The following is a 26,171-nucleotide window of genomic DNA, read 5'->3' on the forward strand; positions in this document are numbered from 1 at the left end:
TGTTCCTCTCTCCATCTTCCAACTTCAATCTTTATTGGTGGAGTTACCAACATTTTTCAGTCAATTTCAAGTACAATCATGACAATGGAAAGGTTTAGTGAAAATATCTAACTATAGTGTGTGTGTGTATATGTACATATATATATATACATATATATATATACATATATATATATACACACACACACATATATATACATATATATATGTATATATATATATATATATATATATATATATATATATATGCATACATGTGTGTGTATTTATGTATATATATATATATGTATTTATATGTATGTATATATGTATGTACGTATGTGTGTGTGTGTATGTATGTGCGTGTGTGTGTGTATTTGTGTGTGTGTGTGTGTGTATCATACTGCAGTTGATCTGGAATCTTATGCTGTCATTCATGTTGTAATATGATTTTTTGGAAGATTTGCGTTTAAATATTTACATTTTGATATTGAAAACTTGTGTGGGTAAATTGTTTCTTATATATTAGAATGATTAAGCTTTTTCTTTTTTTTTTAATGTTTGTCTTTAGTAGAAATTCTATGTATTACATTCCATTTCCAAAATCTTTATTAGTTACCTTTGTTTAATTTTCTGCATCACCAGCTACATTTCAAGGAGTTGCATTTTCAATTTTCTGCTATAACATTAATGAAAGATTGATATTTTAGACCCAGACAACCGATATTCAAGTATCATTTCACATAGGTTTTCTTCTTCGGGTTATTTTTTTCCATTCTCTCTAATTGTGACAGCATTTTTTTCTTTTCATTTCAAAGGCCTCAAACTCTTCATGTTCGCATAAGCACTTTTTCGTGTTTTAGTCCGGTTCTTGCCCATTTTTCAAATATATTTATAAATCTAATTGTCTTTTTCATTGACAATCCATAGCTTTATTTTAATTACATTTCATGTACAGACTTTTTTTCTCTCAAACGTGGTGTACTCGTGATGGTCAACTATCACAAGGGAGACAATCTCTTGTAGATAAAATTAATCTAAGACAAGTTTGAAAGTTTGAAATTTAACTCAAAGATGGAGATATACAAAATGTTCACATATATATACTTTTCACTTTGGTAACTATTTTCCACAATTTATTGATGTTACCTTCAGATCGTTTTTATTCCTTCCAACTTTTTTTGATTCCTTATATATAGACTCTGTATGCAGGGCTGACACTTAAAGTGTTGAAGATTGATGTTTTATGCTTCATGTAGTACACCAGTCCAAGACAAAAAGCATTGAAACTTGAGGCCCCACTATTAACCACAATGATATCTTAAAAATTCATCAAAGCATCAGAGCACAGGGCCCAATTTAAACAAATCTAATTGGCTTAAAACTGGCCCTGATTGCAAGTGTGTGTGTGTGTGTGTGTGTGTGTGTGTGATGTTGCTTAACCTCAAGCCAACTTCTTATTGAGTAGAGATGTTCCAGTTATGACCATCCTGTCTTTGTGTTTTCTTTTTCAAGGCATTATACAAAAATGACCACCTTAACCAAAATGTCCTAAGTCTTGAAATGATAGTAGGATGTGATCTGTGATTAATTTGACTGTTATTAGTAACAAACCACAGGACATTGTCACTAGTTGATAGTGTGTGTGTGTGTGTGTGTGTGTGTAGTGCATGTGCACTGAAGTGCATACATTTTTTGCTTAAAATTTCTTTTGCAAATTTATCTCTGTGTTCAATTCCAATTACATTTTAATATCACTAGCTACAACTCAGGTGTCCTTTCCAACAATTAAGCAATTCCTTTCATTCCATTTTTTAAAAAAAATTCTTAAAAGTTCATTTTATAAATTACACCAATGTGTATTTTGGGACCAAAATATTGAAACAGAATATTCCTTCCTTCTTCTTTCCCCTCCTTCCTTCCTTCCTTCCTTACTTCTTCCCCTCCTTTCTCCCTTCCTTCCCCTTTTCCTTCCTCCCTCCCCCTCCCCCCTCACTCCTTCCTGCCTTCCTTCCTCCCTCCCACATTAACCTGTGTGGGTTGAATTATGTGAGATGTTAGAGAAAGAAACCTGTTTCTTGCAATACTTACCAATACATACATCTAAAGCAGGAGTTCTCAATCATTTTTTTTTACCTATGGACCCCTTTTTATTACTATTTTATTCTGGTGGACCCCTATAGCCATTCAATGTTTAAAAACTAGTTTTATGGAAACTTCATTCAAAATTCTATTTAGTTTTTCACACATTAACTTGTGGAAGTTGAACTATGTAAAATATTACATACATCTAAACCAAAATTCTTCAGGGGCCCTTCAAATACTATTGTTGATCCCCAATTTACTATTTTGTTGCATGGACCCTAAAAATCTTATATGGACCCTAGTTGAGAACCACTAATTTAAACATTCAGACAACTAATGAGAAGAATTGGAAGTGAACAGTGGAGAAGTCTTTAAAAGAAGAAACATGGGTGTGGGGCATCAGATGTACTGTTGGTGAATTTCAGTAAGCATGGAAGTTTTGAAGGATGTAGTGACAAGACACCCTCATTTCTTCTTCTTCTTCTTCTTTTTTTTAAGACTTTTTCCCTGTTCATTTCCTTTGTTTCAATTAATTTTTAAAATAATGAATAATTTGGTAAAATAACTTCATCACTGTAAAACTGACTTTTGGGACATAAATTAGCATAAAATTTAGAAGTAAGGTTTTTTATTGAGAGTGTTGCAATGCTCTTTGCAGGGCTTTCTATCCAGTTGCAAATTGATTGGTTGGGCGTTAACTTATATCAATCTTTGCCTCAATAATCATAATTGAGTAGAATCATTAACAGCAATTAAGCCCCGAGCAACACCGGGCACTTCTGCTAGTCTTAAATAATTTTCAAAATCTTGTCTTTGAAACAAAATAATAAAACTTACAGCAGAATTAAAGTATGGAGAGGAAACCATAAGAATTTTCTCCAAATATTTTTTTTTTATTTTTAAATGTACATATATTCTGATTTTGTTACCATGACAATGTATTATTACATTAATGCTGAATTTGTCTAAATTTAATTTGCAAAAAAATGGTTTAGTATTCTTCAATTTCTTATCTTCTACATTCAACCAGATTTTAAATTCAACTGAATTTAATTTACTGTTATGTAATTAGCTGTTACCATAACAACATTCATGCGAGTGGCTATTGCTATAGTTACAATCATATGACTATTACCTAAGTTATTTGTATTTAATCTTCTACATTAAAACTGACATTAAATCTTGTGCGTGTATATAGATAATAAAATTAAAGTTTTTTTTTACTATTATCTGCTATCTAGTTTGAAAACCTGGCTGTGTAATAAGAAGCTTCCTAACCACATGGTTCTAGGTTCAGTCCCACTTACATGGCACCTTGGGCAAATGTCTTCTACTATAGCCTCAGGCTGCCCAAAGCCTTGTGAGTGAATTTGGTAGACGGAAACTGAAAGAAGCCCGTCGTGTATAAAAATACATAGCTGTATGTGTGTACCTTTGTGTCTGTGTCTGTCCAACACCACTGCTTGACAACCAGTGTTGGTGTGTTTACATTCCTGTAACATAGCAGTTTGGCAACAGAGACTAATAGGATAAGTACCAGGCTTAAAAAAAGAATAAGTACTGGGGTTAATTCATTTGACTAAAAATTCTTTAAGGCAGTGCCCCAGCATGGCCACAGTCTAATGACTGAAACTAATAAAAGATAGTCTAGTCACTATGACATCGGACTGCTTGCTTACAGAACAGTGATTGGTTCAAGTCCTGTTACCAGCTAAAGCACCTAAATATTTAATCATCAAATGGTACAGTCCACCTAACTGTAAACTGATACATTGGTTAGTATAGATCAGTGCTATAAAACAATGGAAGGTCTGTCTTAGTCCCCCCGCCACTCAGTTGACCTGTACATTAGGCAGCAGTAAGATGTCTCACCAGTATTTCCCAAGGTAAATGTTGAGTCACTTCAGATCTTCTTTGAACATGGTGCTCCATGTCTTTTGAGGTCTCTCTCCCTTTCTTCATCCCTCTAGTGGTATCCATTGTATAGCTGTCTCTAGGTATTTATTCTAACAGTCAGAATACATGATCTGTAAGTCTGCACAGATTGGCTCTTCTCAGAACTTTGGAAACAGCAAGAAAAGTTGTCAACAATATCTGGCAGGTCTATGCAATTTACAAATATTTGCATAGCTTGATGGTTTATATCTTATCACCCCTTCTAAGATGAAATTATTAAGACTGCCTCTCGTAACCCATTGGATTGCAAGACTCAAAATATTTAGCATATTAATTTTTTGCACAAAGTCACATTTAATGGAGAAAAGTTTAAGCAATCTCATTAAAGCAGCAGAAAAATGATTTGTGATATTTCTTTTGGGTCTTTATGTGCTGAGTTCGAATCCCACCAAAGTCAACTTAGCTATTCATCATTCCAAGATAAATAAAATAAAGTACCAATCAAGCACTTGGATCAATAGCACTGACTAAATCCTTCCCCTCAAAATTGCTGGCCTTGTACCTAAATCATTATCATCATCATCATCATCATCATCATCATCATCAGCATCATTATTATTATTATTATTATCATTACTATTATTATCATTATTATTATTATTATTAAGGCAGTGAGCTGGCAGAATCGTTAGCATGCCAGACAAAATGCTTAGTGATATTTTGTTTGTCTCTACGTTCTGGGTTCAAATTCTGCCAAGGTTGACTTTATCTTTCATTCGTTCGGGGTCAATAACATAAGTACCAGTTGAGTACTGGGGTCAATGTAATCAACTAGTCCCCTCCACACAAATTTCAGGCCTTGTGCCTATAATAGAAAGCTGGCAAGCTGAAGAGCTGCACCAGGTTCTTGTCTAATTTGGTTTTGGTTTCTACATCACTTTAAAGCAGTAAGTTTGTGTCATAGAGCTATGAGCTGTCTCAAGTGGATTCAAATCAAAATGGTTAATGAGATGACAGAGTGGATTTTATGTCCATATAACTTTGCTTCTTAAAGGCATTTGACATGTTTAAAAAGTTAGAAACCCTCTAAGTTTTATTAAAAGTGGCAATTTGTCCTTTTTTCCTTCTCTTTTCAATCTCTGAGACACTCTTTACATCTCTGAATCCTTCCTTGGATCTTCAGGTCTCTCCTTGGATCTGTGGGCCCATTATTGGATAATGTATAAACTGAAGCTCCTTTTTCATAAGGCCTGGGTGTGGCATAGCATTTCAGTAGGTACAACAAACAGAGAAAGTATATTCTTCTCCTCTTTATTGCAACCTCAAACCTTTGATCTAGGGTACACCACTCATGAGAAAATAACACAGGATTATCATAGCTTGAGAGACTTCCATAAAGACAGTTCAGCTTGGTCAAGACTAATAAAAGGTTAAACAACAACTTTTTGTTCTTATTCATTACACCTCCCCTTTTCTCCCACCAGTCTTCTTTCATTTGAAAGGAGAATTGTATATTGTTTCAACAAATTGTAAATAATTTCTTTCAACATTTTCATGGTTTATTTACATTTAGAAGAATATCAATGTAAAATTCTTTGAGACAAAGTATTTGTAAATTTTGCTTTTTATTTTTACAAATTGTCTTTTTAATGAAGTTTAGGTTTTCTTTCTTTCTTTTTTGAATTTTTTAATACAAAAATCTTAATTTCAATGTAAAATATCCAATAAATGTTTTAACCGACTTTGTACTTCAAAGACATTTTCATATTCCAAATAGTTTTCAGTAACTATTCATTATTGTGTGTGTGTGTGTGTGTGTGTGTGTGTGTGTACAAGTGTGTGCATGCGTGTATGAGGGGATATTGAAAACTTCATGGCTTTTGGTAAAACAAAATACTGGAGGATCAGTTAATTATGATTTTATTCAACATATTCCCTTCTCAAATTTACACACTTATTGCAGCAGTCCTTCAGTTTTTCTAAGCCTTGTAAAAGAACTCAGAAAGTTGAGTCTCCAACCAAGCCTTTCATGATATCATTAAAGCCAGGAACTTTTCAATCCTCCCTTGCATGTGTATGAGCATGCATCTGTGTATGTGCGCATATGCATGCATGTATGTGATCTCTTTGCAATGAACAGTATTAACTAGCAGACTTGAGATCTCAGGTAAAGATGAGCTTCATTCAGTAGAGTCAAAAGTTATACAGCTAAAAGTGGATCAGAGAGAATGGTGCTGTCCTGGAGACTGAAAAACTTGATGAACCAGTTAGACTAATTCTTTCTAATTTTAGCACAAACCTGCAATTTTCAGGGAAGGGTCTCAGTTGATACCATTGGCTCCAGTACTTGACTGGTACTCTGTGTTATTGACCCCAAAAGGCTGAAAGGCCACATTGACTTTGTTGAGATCTGAACTCAGAATGTAAAGACCTGAAAGAAATATCACAAAGAATTTTTCCAATGCTTCAACAATTCTGCCAGCTCACTACTTTAGTTAGACAAATAATCTTTTCTACTATGGGCACAAGGTCTGAAATTTCAGAGGAGGGAGTAAATCGATTACATCAACCCCAGTACTAAACTGGTACTTATTTTATCAACACTGAAAGGATGAAAGGCAAAGCTGACCCTGGTAGCATTTGAACTCAGAACATAAAGATGAGTGAAATAAGCATTTTGCCTATGTGTCAATGATTCTGCTAGCTGCCAATAATAATAATTCTTTCTCCAATAGGCACAAGGCCTGAAGTTTTGGCAGAGGAGATTAGTCAATTACATCAACCCCAGTCCACCATAGGTACTTATTTTAGTGACCCAGAAAGGATGAAAAGCAAAGTAGACCTTGATGGCATTTGAACTCAGAACATAGAGCCTGATGAAATTCCACTAAACATTTTGCCCAGCATGCTAACAATGCTGCCAGCCCGCCACCTTAGTCAAATAATGGTAAACTTTTTTGTCACTGCATGTTGAAATTTTAATTTTGACAATAATCCTGTCACTGGAATATTACTTACATATCAACATTGTTCTTTTAGCATCCACTTTCCTGAGCTTGGATAGGTCAGATTAAGATTTGCGGAGGCTAATTTTCTATGGCTGGATGTTTGCTCTTGTTGTCAACCCTCACCTGTTTCCAAGCGAGTTTAATATTCCCTCTTCTTCAAACATGAATAACTTATTTATTGGACATGTCTTCGCAAAAGATTGCAAAAGAAATGACACTAATTTCTGTATGACTGGTGTCATTTGTTTACCTGTTGTTTCTAGCATGTCTGAGATGACATTTGTGTACCCCCCCCCCCCGTCTCACACACACACTTATTTCTTTCTTCAATTTACTCACATTCTTATATTTCCCATACAGAAGATTTGCATTTCATCCCAAAGCAGGTCGCTGATGGGTGGCTGAGGTGGGGAAGGGGCATTCAGTATTTCTTTCAGAAAAATTAAATTTTCAAAAACAAATTATATTTCTCACATTCGTAATCTTTGTATTTTTCCATGTGCTTAAAGATCAAAAATCGAAAAACAGTATCTTGTAAAGTATAAAGATGGAATGGTTACAACTGGAATGCCTTTGATTATAAGTCTGCTCTCTCTCTCTCTCTCACTCTTAGAACTGACATGTCACACACACCAATGTGGGAGTTGCCATTTGGTTGCATAACCTGTCAGAAATAGGACTTTGTAGGTCTTTTGGTTCATTTTTAATGCTATTTGCAGAAGGATGTGTAAAGATTACAGTTGTTGTCATATTGCCAATCATTCACTAGAATTTACTCTCCCATTACCCCACACCCTTTCTACACTGATTAACTATTCACTCACCTGCTATAAGTAGACACATGTATATGTTATAATATCCACCAGTGCCTACCTGCATAATTTTCTGTCAAGGACTTATAAAAACTATTTTCTTATATTCCATGATGTAACATTGGTAACAATGCAGCCTTTGAAAGTCAGAAATACCATCACTGCCACTGACATTAAAGACATAATATCATTAACTACATTGAAAATATGCAGATTTTATGTACAGTTTTGAAAAATATGGTAAACATAACATCATCATCATGACCATTATGATAACCATCTTCAATTAATGTCTGTTTCCATGCTGGCATGGGTTGGATGGTTTGACTGAAACTGGTAGGGCCAGAGGCCACACCAGGCTCCATTGTCTGTTCTGATATGGTTTCTACAGCTTGATGCCCTTCCAAACACCAACCACTCCATAGAGTGTACTGGGAGCTTTTTTATGTGGTACAGCACTGCTATCAATTCTGCTGTGGTGGATGGGTCTTATTGAGTACAGCAAGATGCCAAATATCTCGGTCCTAAGTCATTTCCTTTGTAAGGCTCTGTGTCTTGAGATCAATCTAGTGTCATCCTGGGTCTCCCTCTTCCACAGGTTCCATCCACTTTAAGTGATCAGCACTTCTGCATGCAACTGTCTACATCCATATGCATCACATGACCAAACCAATGCAGTCTTCTCTCTCACACACTGCATCTAATTTCTCTTATGCCGAACTTATCCCCCAAAACACTAGCACTCTGTCACAAATGTACACTGACATTGCATTTCCAGCAGAGCATACTAGCCCCATTCCTCTCTAGCCTTTATACGTCTTCTGCATTCAGGGACCACATCTCACTACATTGTGAGGAAATTTCGGGGATAAACACACATAAACACATACATTCGCATTTATACAGTAGAAGATATAAGCATATTTTATATATCCCTTCATGAAAGACAGTGCGAGAAAATGTTTTATTAATAGTTATTATAGAGAAAATATGAAATACAGAGTGAAGTGGAGGAATGAAAACAGGCGGGAGATACGTAAGGATATTGTATTTGCAGTTGCATTATCTAAGCAGAATGGTGTATATATATAAATATATGGAACTAAACTCCTCATAATATATATATATATATATATATATATACCAGCTTAAGCTACTGTAGCCAGTCTAGCAGTTAATCCTCCCGATTAAGAGACTGGAGAGAGCAGTGTGGAGGTTAGAGGAGTATTAAGATGGAGGGTGAGGTGGGTGTGGTTGTCTGTGTTTAAAAGGAAGGGAAGTAACTCCCATCTTCCTATTGATGTTCGTGTAATCTGGAAGTGAGGACTTGACATCTTTCTATGTCGTGATGCCTCCGTCGGCAATTAGACGATTGTTAAGGTATGTTATATTTAATTGCTATCGTAAATATATTCTATAAGCTACATATCGTCATATTAAAACGTGTGTTTCATCAAAATCTTCTCAGAATTAACTATAAACCACGAAATAAATCCTCTCTTGACCTTGTTTATTTAGAATCCGACAAATATTTTCCCCTCATCTTCATGCGATGCTGGAGTTTATTTTTAAAACATCTTATATTTATTTGGTTCTCTGATCATGATGACGGTATTATTATTATTAAAGTTTATTTTCTTTTTGCTGCTGTCATATTCTTAATGATATTTATATTAATGTAAATAGCCTTTAAAAGATATAAACACACATTTCAGTGCCATTCCCCCAACTATGTTTTTCATCTACACACAACAACAAAAACATTAACATATCCAGCGACTGTTTTATTTATCGTAAAACAATAAATAACAAAAATACAATTAAAAAAAGTAAAGTATTTTGGCCTATCTATTAAAAGTGTTCCTTCCCCGCTCTTATTTCCTTTTCTCATAGCTTTCAGAAAAATGAATATTTTTCCTTTATGAAAATTTCCACAAATACTGTTTAGATGGCGTAGATATTAATTACAATTATATGGGAATTTAATGTGAAATAATAAATAATTGGTGAGCGCGCACGCACGCATACCACATACATACATACTGATACACATCGCATGTATCTACGAAATTTCATTTTGTACATGTCTACGTCGTGCCTGACAGTATGTATGTGTGCGAGTGTCTGCCTATTTGTTTATTTTTCTCGGGTCAGAGTCCGATATAATCGTAACCTACACAACCCGAAAGGCATTTGAAGAGAATTTCATTTAAGAAATATTAATCCTTGTGAAAGTTATGAAGAAACAAAGTCGGTGGAGGAGAGTACACTTGTCTTGGTATACCTACACAATTGTGCCCCGTCAAAAATACTCAAAAGAAATATAAAAATGCCCCCTTATCCTTCCGTCTTTGTGGTCTGGGACTCCCTTTATCCGAAACTCCAGTGGAACTAGTTATTGTGTTTTAACATATGTTAAAAATATGTCAATATTATTAGTATTTATTTACGTTTTGTCTATAAATTAGCTTCGTAAAAACCCATAGACGTCACTTTATTTACAAGTCTTTCGTTAAAAACCAGTCAACCTCAACATGTCTTTTCAGATATCAAAAACAAGGAGTATAATAAGAGATGTAACGACTGTTGTTTATATTATGATTTCGGGAGGAATTTCAACACATTTTAGCCCAACTGCGCGTGCATGTGTGTATTTTATAAAAACAATTCTCATTTTAGTACAAGGCCTGAAATTTTGAGGGAAGGAACATGTCGATTATATCGGCCTACATAATTGATTGATTCTTTATTTTATCGACTGTCTGGAAGGATGAATCACAAAGTCGACCTCTACGGAATTTGCACTCGGAACGTAAAGAGCCAGAACAAACCTCGCTAAGCAGTAATAATAATAATAATAATAATAATAATTGGTTCAAATTTTGGCACAAGGCCAGCAATATCTGGGAGGAGCTAAGTTGATTAAGTCGACTCCAGTGCTCAGCTGGTACTTATTTTATCAACCCCGAAAGTCGACCTCGGTGTAATTTGAACTCGAAACCTAGAACCAGAAAAATGGCACTAAACATTGATAGTAATATTGTTCTAATTATTTAATATCATTATGAAAGTTTTTATTACCAACAGAGATAACAATTACATATATAATACAAAACCACATTAAAATACAAATCCTAGTTTATATTTTTAGGTGAAGGCCAGCAGGTACTTTATTGTATCGACCCCAATGGGGTGGGAAGTGAAAAGCAATGTTAATTACGATGATAACTTATTGTATACAGTACTTAGATACACTGCTATTTGTTGATAAATGGTAAAGAGGATGACATAGCAATAAGTTAAATATAGCAATGATACCAAAAGCACATGCATAGTAGATGGAATAAAACACGGATAGACAGAAAATTGAACGTTAAAAGAGTCAAAGAGAGGAATGAAAAGGGTGCATTGATAGGTATGTGAGGAATAGTGCTGGGGAATTTAGGGAAGCTGGAATTTTTGCGCCAAATAACAAAAATAAACGCTTCTACGGTATGAACAAGGGCTGGAAATTTAGGGGATGAGGAACAAGTGATCCCAAGTACATGAATGATATTTTATTAACCCTGGAAGAATGCAAGGCAAAATCGACCTCGGTGAGATTTGAACTTGTAACGTAAGTAGCCAGAAAATATACAATTAGACAATTCTTATTTCTCTCTCCACCTTACAATTCTGCTGATACAACACAACACATTCCTTGCAAACTTTTGTATATATGAAAATATACAGCAGAAGACAAAAAAAACAAAAAAACATTTGTAAAATGATGTGGCTAAACATATCTTAAAGTTCTATTTTCGCCCTCCTCTCTCTGTTATGAAAATATTTGTTTGTTTTGTTTTTCTTTCCTTCATGTTGCCGCTTTATTTTGGTCTAAACTTCACCCACGTGGAGTTTGTCAAGTTGTTCCTGTCTGCAGAAGCAGCCCCAAGCAATATAAAACGAAGTTCTTCAAATAAGCTGACCTGTTTCTTTTTAACGTTATTGTGGTTGCTCTTGTCTCTGTTTTATTTATCTTCCCCCCCCCCCCCCACCTCACCCTGGTATCCTGTCTGTTCTAAATGTTACATATTTGATATGAGTTGCTCGAATTTATTCTCTTCTGTGGTTTCCTGACAATCTAAGCTAACCTTGAAAGAGTGACGACCTTTTCAGAATGTGTGTGAGTGTGTGGATATTGCTGCTCTCGCACCCAAAACAATGATATAACTCCACACTAATATTACGATTTATATATATATATATATATATATATATATATATATATATATATAATATGGGTGTGTGCGGGAGGTAGGTTAACAGCTTTACATCGAAGCTGCTGAAATTACAGATTTGGCATTAAATAAAACAATCCTCAAATAAGCTCGGTTATTGTATTACAGATGCAAACGATGCAGATCTTCGTTTAAGCTGGAATGTCTTTTAGTCAAACGCCTGCTGGACTAAAACTCGGAGCTAAGACCAAAATTTGCTCTAATTCAGTACGCATACGATAAATCTTTCTTGCCATGAAATACCACCTTTTTCTCTCCCTCTGATATTATATTATCTTCAGTCAGTCGCCGCGACTTTGACTGTTCGTGTCAATGGCATGACTAGATAAGCTCTCGCCGTACGGGTCGATTTTTCGCTTGAGTTAGCAATGGCAACTGCTAATATATTAAGAATTACATTATCGAACGTTTCTTTATTTTTTAAGACAGGGTTGGATATGAGGAAGATTTGGTTGTTATTTCTAGCTATGCACGTGATTTCATTGGATATGGTATAGGCTGCGTTGGGTTAACTCATTAAGCAAAATAAGTACGTGCTTAGAGCATCAAGGGACGGGGCCACCACAGAAACGTAAATGGTTTACGGCACGAAAGAAATCACTTTAAACTTGCTAAAATAATATTCCTAATGCTTTATCTCTACGAAGCAGAAGTTTTACGTAAAATTTTAACGATATCATCGAACACTTTTCAATTGAAACAAAAAAAAAACGAGAAAACTTTTCAAATATAAATAAAATGGAAATATACAAAAATAAATATTATTTTCTATCTTAATGTGAATTTTGTTTCATTTTGAAAAATAAGATTTTATGATTTATTATCGTTTACATTTTGAACCATCTACATATACTTGAGGGCATCAAAACCTTTTAAGTGCTTAGGGCCTCTATGGGTCTGTAGCGTACGACTTGAGGGAAATCCCTCTCTCTCTCTGTTATATATACGTAAATACGGACGTAGTAGATAACAGCTAGCCTTCGGCCAACCTTTTGGACCCTGTTGTGTCCACTACTCTGATTGGTTGGTATTGGTGCAATTTGTCTCTTGCTCTATCGCACACCAATATACAAACCAATCAATCGCAGCCTTCTGATAAGGTCACATGAGACCGTCTTTTCTAAACCTCCGGTAAGCCGACTGTGCCCTATAAAACTTCAGCGACACAGCGAGTCGATGTCTTTTGCTTCCAGACCTGTTGAGGTCTAGCCACTGACCACAGAGCACACAGCCAATTCCAGCGACGACACAACAACAGCCACATGAAGACTCATCAACACTCTTCTAACAGCATACGGCAATCTCTTTCTTCATCGCCTCCATCTTCTTAACGTCGTCAACATCATCTCTCTACGTACTCAGCAGCACTCACACAGGTTCTATCTCAACACTGTTTGTGAATTACTTCACTATGGTTAACAGCAGATACAACCTGCGAGAACTGCTGTAACAAGCGACTGGCTCTGCATCGTAGCCACAACTTCTTATACGACAGTACCTCAACCGGCTCTGCACTGCAGCCACAACTTCTTGATACAGCATATCAACTATCATGTACATTGACTACGAACTTGTATTTATCATCCTTGTGTCTGAACATTCTAACATCATATTATAGACTCTTTCAATGCTCTGTACTTAACGCACACGCACACATCCATGCTTGCACACACATACACATTATGTATACATGACGGCCTGTCTATTATTATGCATATATGACGCACACACACACACATGTTAACCTATCAATAAAATTTTCTCTTAAACATTCTACCTGGTTGTGTATCTCCTTTCCTTCTGGCACTTATACTCATTTATCCTTTTCATATTTATTGTATCGGCCGTGTGATATGCTAAAGGAGCCATTCTCGTCACCTCTCCTTCGCACGGTCGTTTACAGGTCTTAATTTGGTCCTGGGTACAGGCTCGTATTTTTAGGAGCATTAACATTGTCCAACATTGTTTATAATGCTGAGGTTTGCACATAAGATACTATTATTTCTAACCTTGTGAGTGATCTCATTGGCTCATAAAAAGGAAAAAATTTTGCACTCTTGTCGGTTACGATTAAGAAACGGCCTGCTCATGAAATTAATGTGCAAGTGGCCAAGCACTCCACAAACAAAAATACCCTTAAAATACTAGGGAGATTCAGTGCGACATGGAATGTGACAAGGCTGTCCCTTTGAAATACAAGTACAACTCATTTTTGCCAACTGAGTAGACAGGAGTAACGTGAAATAAAGTATCTTGTTTAAGGACACAACACACTGTCAGCTACTGAACTCATGACCTTACAATCCTGATATAAATAGCCTACCCACTAAGCCACGCCTCTTCACATGGCTGCTCATATGAGATATATTCATCATTATTTAACGTCTGTGTTCCATGCTGGCATGGGTCTTTTTTTTTCTTTTTTTTTTTGGTGGGGGTACTCCTTCCACAACTTTGTCTGTAACCAGTTCACCCATAAAAACCTAGAGACATGTATGCTGTGCTTTATTGACAACAAGCTATATATCAGAAAGTCAATATTGTTGTGCTGATAAAGCAATGTTTTGCATATCACTGTTGTGGTGGCACATAGGGAACAAACAGTAAAACAAATGCAATACTGTATACCACCAATGGCATAACTACACTGTAATAATGCCTACCAACCTCTCTGTCCCACAAGTTTATCCTTACAAATTTTTTTTTTTTTTTGTAAAAATTTTAAGACACGCTGTGTATGGGAGAGAAAGTTAATAGGAAATACTTATTTGAAATTTACTATCTCGTTCTTCACAGAAGCCATTAAATCTGATTTATTTTTAGTGAAGGAAAATCAAATCAATATTTGGGGAATTAGGAATTTTAATACATATTCTAACATAGGTTGTTTGAGTTAGTATGTTATAATGGTTTCAAATTTTGGCAAAAGGCCAGCAATTTTGGGGGAGGAGTTCAGTAGATTACATGACCCCAGTGCTCAACTGGTACTTATTTCATCAACCCTGAAAGGGAGAAAAGATGGTCAACCATGGCGGAATTTGAACTTAGAATGTAAAGACAGACGAAATGCCACTTAGCATTTTATCCAGTATGCTAACAATTCTGCCAGCTCACCCACTTCGGTACGTTTTTAATAATGCCAACTCTCCATCCCTTATTACAGAGCTGGAAGCATGATTCAAAATCAAATGCTAAATATTTAGGTTACACCTTTTTAACCATTTACTATTACAAGAGATAAGTAAACATTATGGGAGTTGAGTTTATATAGTGGAATCCATTTCAACTTTCTCTCACTCTTACTTCCTGTTTCTGTTGTACTTGTATTTCAAAGGGTCAGCCTTGTCACACTGTGTCATGCTGAATAGCCCTGAGAACTACGTTAAGGGTACACGTGTCTGTGGAATGCTCAGCCACTTGCACGTTAATTTCACGAGCAGGCTGTTCCGTTGATCGGATCAACTGGAACCCTCGACGTTGTAAGCGACGGAGTGCCAACCAACCAACCAACCAGTATGAATGATATGTTTATTAACTCTTTAGCATTGAAATCAGCCATAACTGGCCCAAATATTTTACTTGTTTTATGTTCAAACTGGCCAGATCCAGCATCTCACACTTATCAAATAATATTCTAAAAATAATAATCACATCATTGAAATCTCAAAGCTGCAAGATAATGCAGAATTAATTTAAAGCCATGTGAATAAGCAAGCATTACATTTGACAAATCTGAATGCTAAATGGTAATATGAAACCAGGCCACAGGAATTTGAAGTTCCTGCTCGTAAATTAGTGCGGATTGTAAGAGGTTCCAGACCATATGAGGGGGTGCTGAAAAGTTCCTGGCTTTAAGGTTATTGCAAAAGACCTGGTAGGAAGCCCAACCCTCTGAGTTCTTTTACAGGGCTTAGAAAAACTGAAGGACCAATCATCAATAATTGTGTGAATCTGAGAGGGGAATATGTTGCATAGAATCCTATTCAGCTGATCCTCCTGTATTTTCTTTATTCAAAGCCAGTAACTTTTCAGCACTCTCTTGTAAGTGCTCAGAAAGTAGGTGGTGTATCTGTACACATTTGAAGTCTCCATATAAATGTTACTTCTGTGTTGTTTTCACAAGATATCTCTACTACTGCTTTTGCTTTTAATTTTCAGGTCCTACCCATCCTTAAATCTTCGGATCAATGTGAACAGACAGCGTAACCATGTCGATGTTGTTCTACCAGGCCTTCGCTATGATGATCTTGATAATGCAGGTTAGTTTGACTCTATATTGTGAAGAATTTAATTATTACTCTGAGTGTTTATTTAATTTAAGGATGTAAGCCAATGATGGGCATCCATACAAGGGGTTCTCAACCATTTTTTATCTATGGACCCCTTTGATTACAATTTTATTTGATGTTTAAATACTAGTTTTATAGATATCTTTCAAAATTCCTGTTTTGCTTTTCACACATTGACTTGTCTAGGCTGAACTATGTAAAACGTTTAAGAAACCTGTTTCTTGCAATACATACATCTAAAGCAAAATTCTTTCAGGGACCCCTTAAAATACTATTGTGGATCCCCAATTTACTATTTTGTTGTATGGACCCTAGTTGAGAACCACTGATCTAGAGTCAATGGACTTGCTAGAAATAATAGCCAAATCTACTTCAAACCATACTCCATCTTAAAGAGAAGGCTCAATTGGACATTGTAATCCTTAATAAACCAACAAAATGGTCATTGCTGGATTACCCTAGAAATATGTTACTTGGAAAGATATTTTGATGATACTGTGATAGTGTTTCTTTATGTCTATGTTTGGTTGTTGTGGGGTAGCCATTTATCTTCTGTAGGAAGACACCTCTACTTGTTCCTTGCATAAAGCCACCTCTCCCCACTCCTAATTACTCCCCCTTCCCATTTAGTCGAGAGGATTTTTTCCCCTTCTTGTTCTTTCCTGTTTTGCAAGTTACATGGCAACCTCATTAGTTTTGTGGCAGGTGTTAAGAAGGGCATCCAGCCTTAGAAACCATACCGAAGTTGACATGAAATGCAATGCAACCCTACAACTCACTGAGTCTTGTCAAACCATCCAACCCATACCAGCTTGGAAAAATGGGCATTTACTGATGAGGATTGATAAATTAATGTTTCTCATATTGTAGCCTGTAGGAAAGACAACCCAACTAGGAGAATAGTAAATTCTAAATAAAAACTAATACAAAGAAGTCCTTAATTCAGTGCACAAATGGCCCTATTAATGCTAGTGGCATAATTAAAGATACCCAGTTTATGTTAAGGAAGGGTTTCCAACTGTAAAAGATCATATCAAAAAACGTAGCTTATTCGATGTAGGTTAATGGTTTTCTTAGTTGTGTTTGTAACAGGTGTAGAAGGACTGTAACAGACGGGGAAACGTGTCTACCTGACAGAACAAGTACATACAACCCATGCCAGCAGAGAAAAAAGAATGTAAAACTAATAGGTAGACCGAGGAAGACATGGGATGAGGTGGTGAAATATGTTCTCCAGATGTTCAGTCTCACAAGTGACTGAGACTGCAGGTGATTTGCTGTACCTATGAAGACGCATCAAGCTTAGTGAAATCATAGGCATGGCCAGTGCAAAAGGCCCTCTCCCCCCACCCCCACCCGTACTGGTGACACACAAGAGACCCCTCCCCAACAGGCCAGTGACACGTAGGAGCCGCAACATGCCGGTGACATGCAGAAGGGTCCGTGCTGGTGACGCACCAAACTGCTAAGTCATGGGGATGTAAACACACCAACACCAGTTGTCAAGTGGTAGTGGGTAACAAACACATACATATGATGGGCTTCTTTCAGTTTCCATTTATTAAATGCACTCACAAAGCTTTGGTCAACCTGAGGCTATAGTAGAAGACACTTGCCCAAGGTGTCATGCAGTAGCACTGAACCTAGAACCTCGTGGTTGGGAAGCAATCTTCTTACCACATGGCCACATTTTCAGTTTTCAAAAAAAGAGTTTAAATTGTCTCTTGTATTTTCTTTTCTCTATTTATGTTAGAATTAAAATAATCTTTATAATTTTGGAAACTTCTTTTCCAGGTCTCCCAGATGTTTGGAGAATCTATGACATGATCAGTCGAGTGGAATTTGCATCGTTCTTTCACCACGAATCATCTTTCCTTGACTACAAATTTCTGCTTGAAAACAACATCACCACAATTATAAAAGCCGTGCGTATGGACATCCGAAGTGGATTTTTCGAAACCACAACACCCAAAGCGCCACTAGGAATCTCACTAAAACTATCGCACATCAATGACAACTCATTAATGACTACATGTGGGATGATCTGTGGCGGTAAAATGAAGCCATCAATTATAGTGAAGAATGTACATGCCGTTGTGAAGGCAGACACAGCCAAGAGCTGCAACTTACCCGACTGGTGGCTTGTGAAACACAAGAAAAACCTCACTGATCCTGTGAAGCCCTACCTTATAAAACCTCAAGAGGTACCAGCCGAAACGCACAATCATGTTTTCACAGTTCCCCTTACAGATGTCGATGCCCTCAGTAGGACAAGATGTTCTTCCTATGTGCGTTATTTCGCAGAAAATGCCAGCATTGCTTCCTTAAAAGACTTCTATCCACAGATATCGACGAAGTTTCATAATTACTGCATTAGTCGAATGTCTATGCTGTACTTTGGTCCGACAACCTGGGGAGATGTTTTGGTGTCTAAGACCTGGGAGGATGCGACGAATCCTTACACTTTGCATTGTAATATCAGTAAAGACAGCTTGCTACAGTGGTATGGCTGTTTTGAGTTTCATCCAGAAATCTTTGGTCTTGAAGACAATGCTGAAAACATTAGTTAGTGTGTACTTGTGTGTATGTGTAATGTGTGTTTGTATGTGTGCATATATAGGTGTGTGTTTGTGTGAGTGTATTTATATATAATTGCTGTGTGAGTGTATAGTGTTTTTGAAATTCCACCTATGAGAATTCTATTCATTGAAAGCAGATTATTTTTTAAAATTTACTAGAAGACGAAAAGAAAAAATTTAAACAAAATTAAAGTAATTTTCTATTTTGTTCTGAAAATTTGGATTGCTTTAGAGCAACAGTTTGTTCTGAGTTAGGGTACCTTTTAGTAATACAACAGCTAGTATAAATGAATTTGGTTGTATGTATGTTAAAAATGATCTCAAACCATTGCTAAAACCTTTTGTTGTTGGACCTTGCAAGACACTCTAGATTCCCAGAGTTCTATAAGAACAGCTACTTTCCCTCTTCTGCACTTGGTTCTCTTTCTCCTTTAAACATCAACAGAAGTATTTAAAAAGAAAAAAAAATGGAGAAAATTGGAGTTTGGTAGAAATGTCAAAGCTTTAAAATATTTCATCTTAAAAATGAATTCTGAAACCTTACTGAACTTTCCTACCAATTTTGTATGTTTCCTCTCCAAGTTTATTCAAAGCAAAACAGCCAACCAGAAATAGATGAATTTGGAAATATAAGTGTGACGGCATTGTGTATTGCTTTTTAGAAATCCATTTTGCAGTCTGGAGGACAAATATTTGGACAAAAATCAAGTGTTGTGGCTAAAATGGCTGAAAATTTCCATGTTTATTTGGCTGCAGAGATAGGTCTTTTAATTATATTATTTAAAAAAAAAAAAATCATTAGTTCAAAGCTGTAGCAAAAATTTAAATGTTTTATCATGTAACTCAGACCTATTTTAACTAAGTCACTGCCAACCAAATTCTATTCCTAGTTTAAATTTCCAATCAGTTACTGATATAAAAATCAAATGCTAAAAAAAATAGCAAACTATCCTAAAAACAAAAAAATTGAATAAAGCAAGAATTGGATAACCAGATAAAAGCTGATAATGCAAATATCTCTAAAAGATCTGTCTTAAATTTTGCATCCTACAAGAAATTTATTTGAATTTATGATTTTTCTATGGAATTGTATATAGGTGGAATTATCATGAAATTGTATGCAAGTATGTTTATGAATATGTATGTACATGTATATTTCTGTATATATGTTTGTGTGTGTGTGTGTGTGTGTGTGTATAAACCCATGCATGCACAGGTATATACACTGATGTTTTTTTAGTTGTTTAACATTTCTTTCGTATAAAATTTCTCTTGTCAGAAGTGCCAAACTAAATTCAAATAGCTGACGAAGGTTGTTTTTACATTTATCCCAGTATTATAATTTTCTTTCCTTATGTGAAACTTAACCTTTCAAACACACCACTGCAGTAAAAAAATCCTTCTACAGAATAGGGCAAGTTGTTCACCACAGTGGCTATAAATATATATATATATATATATATATATATATAATCCTAACAAACGAGGATTGCATGATTACTGGATTTCTGTTAATTAATTTCACTTAAGTCCTCGTTATTTGGTTCCCTCCTTCCACTTCTCCCACGGGAGTCCAAATGAAAGAGTGAAAACCTTTTCAAGAATTAAATTTCCCCATGCCATCACCTGACATTCCACTTCTCCTGTTTCTGTTAACTCACCATTCTATTTTCCTTTTAATACTAAATATTCTAGTTTTCAAAAACTAAAATTTATTGATGAATTATTAGAAAATATTAAACAATCTGGAGAATTTATATTTTGTTTCTTTGTTTGTTTTTTAAAATTAATTTTTGCCCTGTTTCTTTTTTCATTATATATATTTTGTTTTGGGTTCCCTGGTGTAGGCATGGCTGTGTGAATTAGAGGATTGCTTTACAACTACATAGTTTTAGGTTCAGTGCCACAGCATAGTACTCTGGTCAAATTTATATATATATGTATATAATATATATATATATATATATATATATATATATATACATATATATATATATATATATATATACATACACATACAATTTGAATGGGTTAATGGATCCTGTATAACTGGACTTTGCTTAGAGTATTCTTTTCTTCTGAAGATGGGCCTTTGCACCTAAAATATAAAGGTTTTATTGAACTTGCTGCTTTGTCAGAAGCTGTCTGTTTTCTCTCTTTTTACATCATATGGAGATAAGGAGAGAAAGTAAAAGAGATACAGAGAGTTAAGGAGTGCACATACTAGGCTTGGTGACTGGCACTGAGTAACAGAATGCTACACACATAGTACATGAGAGAGATTCCTCGAGATGAAGGAATAAATGACTAGTAAATACTTTTCTTTTGAAAAGTAGTATTCATTTCATAATTTTGTATAATCAGTAAGAAATTTGATAAAAGTTAGGTCATTGTGTGTGTGCTATGTTTCCTGATAATACTTGTGGTGACAAAAGTGTGTTCTGAACATTACCAATCATATGATGGGCAAGTGTGTATGTGTTTTTATATAATATACATGTATATAGTGAGGAGGGGTGGTTGCAAAGGTCACACACCAAAACCTGACATTTTATTTATATTATGTTGTTGTTGTTGTTATTAAGGCCACAAGCTGGCAGAATTGTCAGCAGGCCAGGCAAATGCTTAGTGGCATTTCATCTGAGGTTGATTTTTTTAAACCTTCCATCCTTTTGGGGTTGATAAAATAAGTACCAGTTGAGCACTGGGGTCAATGTAATCAACTTACCCCCTCCCCTGAAAATGCTGGCCTTGCACCAAAATTTGAAATCATTATCATTTAGACTAAGCTGGCAGAATTGTTGGCATGCTGGGTAAGATGCTTAGCTGCATTTCATCTGTCTTTACGTTCTGAGTTCAAATTCCACTGAGGTCAACTTAACCTTCGTCCTTTCAGGGTCGATAAAATAAGTATCAGTTAAGCACTGGGGTATGTGTAATCAACTTACTCCTCCCTGAAATTGCTGGCCTTGTGCTAAAATTTGTAATCATTATTTTTCATTTTTGTTCATGTACAAGTATGTGTGAATTCATCATTTTATCTATTTTATTCAGTTTTAGGAGAATTGAAGCAGGTCTTTGACAATTCCAGGGCGTATTGAACTTATTCTGTGTGTGACTTTTGACCCACCGTGTGTGTATGTGTGTGTGTTTATGTCGAGTCGTTATAAATTAAATTTAACATTAAAATATAAACTTTTTTTTTTTTTAGTAAAGTACGTTTATTAAGCTTTTACTAGAGGGAGGGTGACAGTGACTTTGAAGTCTTGGCTTGCTAACCTTCATCAGACTATAAACACGTACTGAGTTCTGTTTATCTTTTTTGCACTACCAAACTACGTGTAAAATGTCTTGTATAATAATGTAAATTACCGCCAGGTATTTGATCCCGTTACAGGGAAGTAACTTTCCGAGGGGACGTAACTCGGGTGAACCTCAATCTTTCATTGTAATATTGGCACAGATAAAGTACTGGGTCACTACAATTGACCAATGCCCACAAAGTTTATGCCCCATTATGTCCACAGTCAAGTAACTGAAACTTGTCGAAGAATATAGGGCTGTAGAATTGGTAAATCTCGTAGATTCTAAAACTAGACACTTTTATGGTATTGTACTTTCAATAATTTTAGTTGTATTCCTGCTGCAATCTGCTTATATTCCCTCTATTTGGGGTTATTTCTAAAATACCAGTGTTATATTTGGGTCAGCTCAGATGACAGAATTGACTTTGTTATAAATGTGTAGGGTACTTGCAGTTGACTAAGAATTTTGTTCTTGTTTAGTGCCAAGTGAGCTGTGATCCAGTCAACTTATGATCATAAGTATTTTGTGACAATCTTGTCTTTTGTTGTATGTTGGAGATTACATTGTTCAATGTAGCCTTCCTTTTTGTAAGACAACAGATCGAGATTTGGCTGTTGTTTTTACCTGGTCGAGCAACTTTCCTTTTTTTTTTTTTTTTTTTTTTTTGTGCTCAACTCAATATGTTGATAATATACAGGGTGTCCACAAAGTCTGGGTACATGGAGTAAATAAAATCATAACATAAACAATTAAATATAAGAAATAATAATTCCTTAAAGTATGTGTTAATCCCCATGTACCCAGACTTTGTGGACACCCTGTAGATTGGAGATGGGTATCCTTTTTTGAGAAGTGGACCGCCTGAGTCATGGGTCATCATCTGGTGGGCCACACTATTAAAAAATAGTCAAAGTAATTTCTTATTGGGCATGACATTCAGAAAGTGTCACCGTTTGCTCAAGACTGAACTAGATATTTAATGTTTCACTGCTGTGATGTCTAAATCTTACTAGGACAGATGGTCTTTGCCTTTTATCACTTAGGCATTGGTAAAACAAATCTCAGTGCTAGCTAAGTGATGGTTTTATTGGTTATAACCTCCTCTTGTTGTGGAAGGCCTTATTTCTAATGTGAAAACAAAAAAAAAAGACTTTGTATTTGAAAGTAGAGATGTTTAACCCTTTAACATTCACATTTCTCTGTCAAATGTAATGCTTATATATTCACATTGATATGAATTATTGTAAATCCTCTAGTATAATCAGCACTTTTTTCCCAAAATTTAAGGTTCAACATTTCTAGTGCGTACTATATACGAGGTTAAAAATGAAAAATATTTTCTAAGTGATAAATATGTAAAAGGCAATTTACTTAATATTTATTTTTCACTGACTTTATTACTGTTATTTCTTTATTTTCTGCAAACAAAGTGCACAAAAAAGCTACACGTTTGCATTATGTAATATATACAATAATGATAAAGGACGTTACCGTATATATGTTTACAAAGCAAAGACGTTATATAGACTTCCTTGAATCAATTTAGAGAAGGGGTGCATATTATACACAAGGTTTAGGTTTTTCAGAGGTACAGCCCCCTAAAAATCCCCTGCGGATTATACTCAAGGATTTACGGTAGTCATGCATTACCTTGTAGCTTTGAGATTTCAATAATGTGAATATTTATTTTTAGAATAATATTTTAGGATAGGTGGGAGAGGCCAGATTTGGTCAGTTTGAAGATAAAACAGATTATTTTGGCTGGATATGACTGGTTTAAATGCTAAAGGGTTAAACATATGTTTGAAGTAACTGAAGACTTGTAATTAAATTGTTGTTGTTTCTTTTTACTGCTGGTGAGGTGCTTTGACTAAATTTATAGTTCAAAGCACTTTATGTAATAAAACATAGTGGCAGCGATCATATATTTAGAACCATTCAGCAGATTTTTAATTACATACTGTATTTTCCAGCTAACAAGTTAAAGTAGTATTTAGTGTAAGCATTCAGACATAGTCTCTATCTTCACAAATCTTGTTGCATTTCATGTGGAACTTTTCATCCTCCAAAGCTGACTTAGTATTTAAGTCATTATACTGCTTTTAGCTGTAAATTTTGATCTGAAAAATTCAACTTGAATGCTGGAAATGATGGTAATTTTATGGTGTGTTAAGTAAAAAGTTGAACCAAACCAGTATTATTTAATATCCCTTTAGAAAATTTTTTTTTAATATCCTTTATTTTCAATGAGCCCTCATTTACAGATATATATTATTTTTCATCATTCTGCATGTAAAAGTCAAAGCACTAATGTGTTTAAAACCAAAAAGGACTATTAGCACAAACTGGTTTGCTATTGAGTCAAATGTATTCACAGTATACATTTTTTTTTTTATCACTCTCTCTGATACAGCGACTTGATTAAACAGTATTAAATAGAATTAGGTGCTCATCTCTGTGAATCTCTGATTACACTGTTGATTAGATTGGTTCTAAGCTTTGATGTGTTATGACTTACTTTCTAGAAATTCTTGGTTAGTCTAAGAAGGCCAAGATGCTGGGGCTTTTTTTTTTCTTTTTTTCTTTTTCTTACACCAAGGTAACTAGCTGGCAGAATTGTTACCATGTCAGACAAAATGCTTAGTCATATTTCTTCCGGCTCTTTATGTTCTGTGTTCAAATTCCACTGAGGACCACTGTACCTTTCATCCTTCTGGGGGTTGAATAAATAAGTACCAGTTGAAAAACAGATATATGGTTGCTACACAAGAATGTTAAGAATTTTTCTGAATGTTACATGGAGAGCTTATTTAACCAAAGAGCAGCTTTATTAAGATCTACCCAAAGTGACTGAGAAGATTTGACAGAAAAGAATGAAAATTGCTGATCATTGGCGTCAGGCACCCTGAAGAACTTGTGTGTCAACTGGTCTTATGGTATTCAGTTGAAGGAAGAATCAACAGAAATGTCTAACCTACACAGGGAAACTTGCTTCAGACGGTGGAATGGCAAATGTTGATGAATTATGAAGGTGCAAGGGGGTTTGTGATGGATGGTGTGCTCACATGAAATCATTGACATCTGGGAGAAGAGCCAAACTAACAAAAACTAAGCAGTTGAGTACTGTGGTTGATGTTATACACCTACCCCTCCCCTAAAATTGCTGGCCCTTTGCTGAAATTTTTTTTGTTTAACCTTGAGCAGAAATGACTTGCTGTGTATTTGGAATTGTTGTTATGTATTGGGATCTAGTTAGATGGATAATGATCACTGGAATGAGACAAAAAAGGATGTCTTTCACAATACCTTTGATAATCCATGTTGATCTCATAGGATTACAGTCTTGAACCAAGTAAACTCCTGTTGACTTGATATTACTCACACATTTCTCATCAATATTTTAAAGACAACTGCAATTCAGTTCCTCACCAGGAACAATGTCTTACAACCTGCCATTAGATTTGAACCAATTAAACTTGGATTTGTTTGTTAACTTTGCAGTCTCTGTTCGGTATAGGTCCAGTCTGTGAGAGCCCTGGCAATTCTAGGGAGCATTTTTCAGTTCTTGAGGGAAGCAAATAGCATGTTGCAAGGGAGGTACCCATTTAGTGTAAATCTCCAGAGTCGTTAGTGAACTGTTGCTGCTGATGAGCCTAAGTTTATTGTGCATGCCCACACAGTGCTTAATATCAACTACAGTCATTTGGTGATTGGCCTCTGAAGGTCTGTCAATGATTCTTGTTACAAACATTTTTTTTTACCTTCAGCTCCAGGACTTCTAAAGCTGAAATTTAACCCAGTTTCCACGGTGTATAAGTAACTGAAATTACAGCATTCCTCCTGAATGGGACACCAGTTAATTGCAAGGTTCAAGGCCAGCAATTTTTGAGGGGAGGGGCAAGTTTATTACATCAATCCCACATTTCATCAACCCTGA

At 35.5% G+C, this 26,171-nt stretch overlaps 1 protein-coding gene across 2 annotated transcripts; it reads left to right on the plus strand.

Annotated features, from left to right (window-relative positions):
- The first annotated feature begins 9,076 nt into the window (after positions 1 to 9,076).
- On the plus strand, positions 9,077 to 20,685 carry LOC106879066 (uncharacterized). 2 transcript variants are annotated; one of them, XM_014928494.3, is made up of 3 exons: positions 9,077 to 9,160; positions 16,219 to 16,319; positions 18,144 to 20,685. In XM_014928494.3, the coding sequence occupies exons 1-3, from the start codon at positions 9,129 to 9,131 to the stop codon at positions 18,917 to 18,919; spliced, it is 909 nt and encodes a 302-aa protein (XP_014783980.1). In that variant the 5' UTR covers positions 9,077 to 9,128; the 3' UTR covers positions 18,920 to 20,685. The 2 variants fall into 2 exon arrangements, with proteins under 2 accessions (XP_014783980.1, XP_052831340.1); XM_052975380.2 differs by lacking the exon at positions 9,077 to 9,160 and adding an exon at positions 9,860 to 11,396 and having other exon boundaries at positions 18,144 to 19,749.
- Positions 20,686 to 26,171: the final 5,486 nt, after the last annotated feature.

This window comes from Octopus bimaculoides, chromosome 21 (assembly GCF_046866305.1).
Source record: "Octopus bimaculoides isolate indiv1 chromosome 21, ASM4686630v1, whole genome shotgun sequence".
Classification (NCBI taxonomy): Eukaryota; Metazoa; Mollusca; class Cephalopoda; order Octopoda; family Octopodidae; genus Octopus; species Octopus bimaculoides.

What these genes read in the sequence shown, in the direction of transcription:
- LOC106879066 (XM_052975380.2), top strand. Translation starts at nt 11,326, where the DNA reads ATGAATGATATTTTATTAACCCTGGAAGAATGCAAGGCAAAATCGACC. An exon ending in GTGAGATTTGAACTTGTAAC is followed by an intron (nt 11,397 to 16,218) that starts GTAAGTAGCCAG and finishes TTTAATTTTCAG; the next exon opens with GTCCTACCCATCCTTAAATC. An exon ending in TGATGATCTTGATAATGCAG is followed by an intron (nt 16,320 to 18,143) that starts GTTAGTTTGACT and finishes CTTCTTTTCCAG; the next exon opens with GTCTCCCAGATGTTTGGAGA.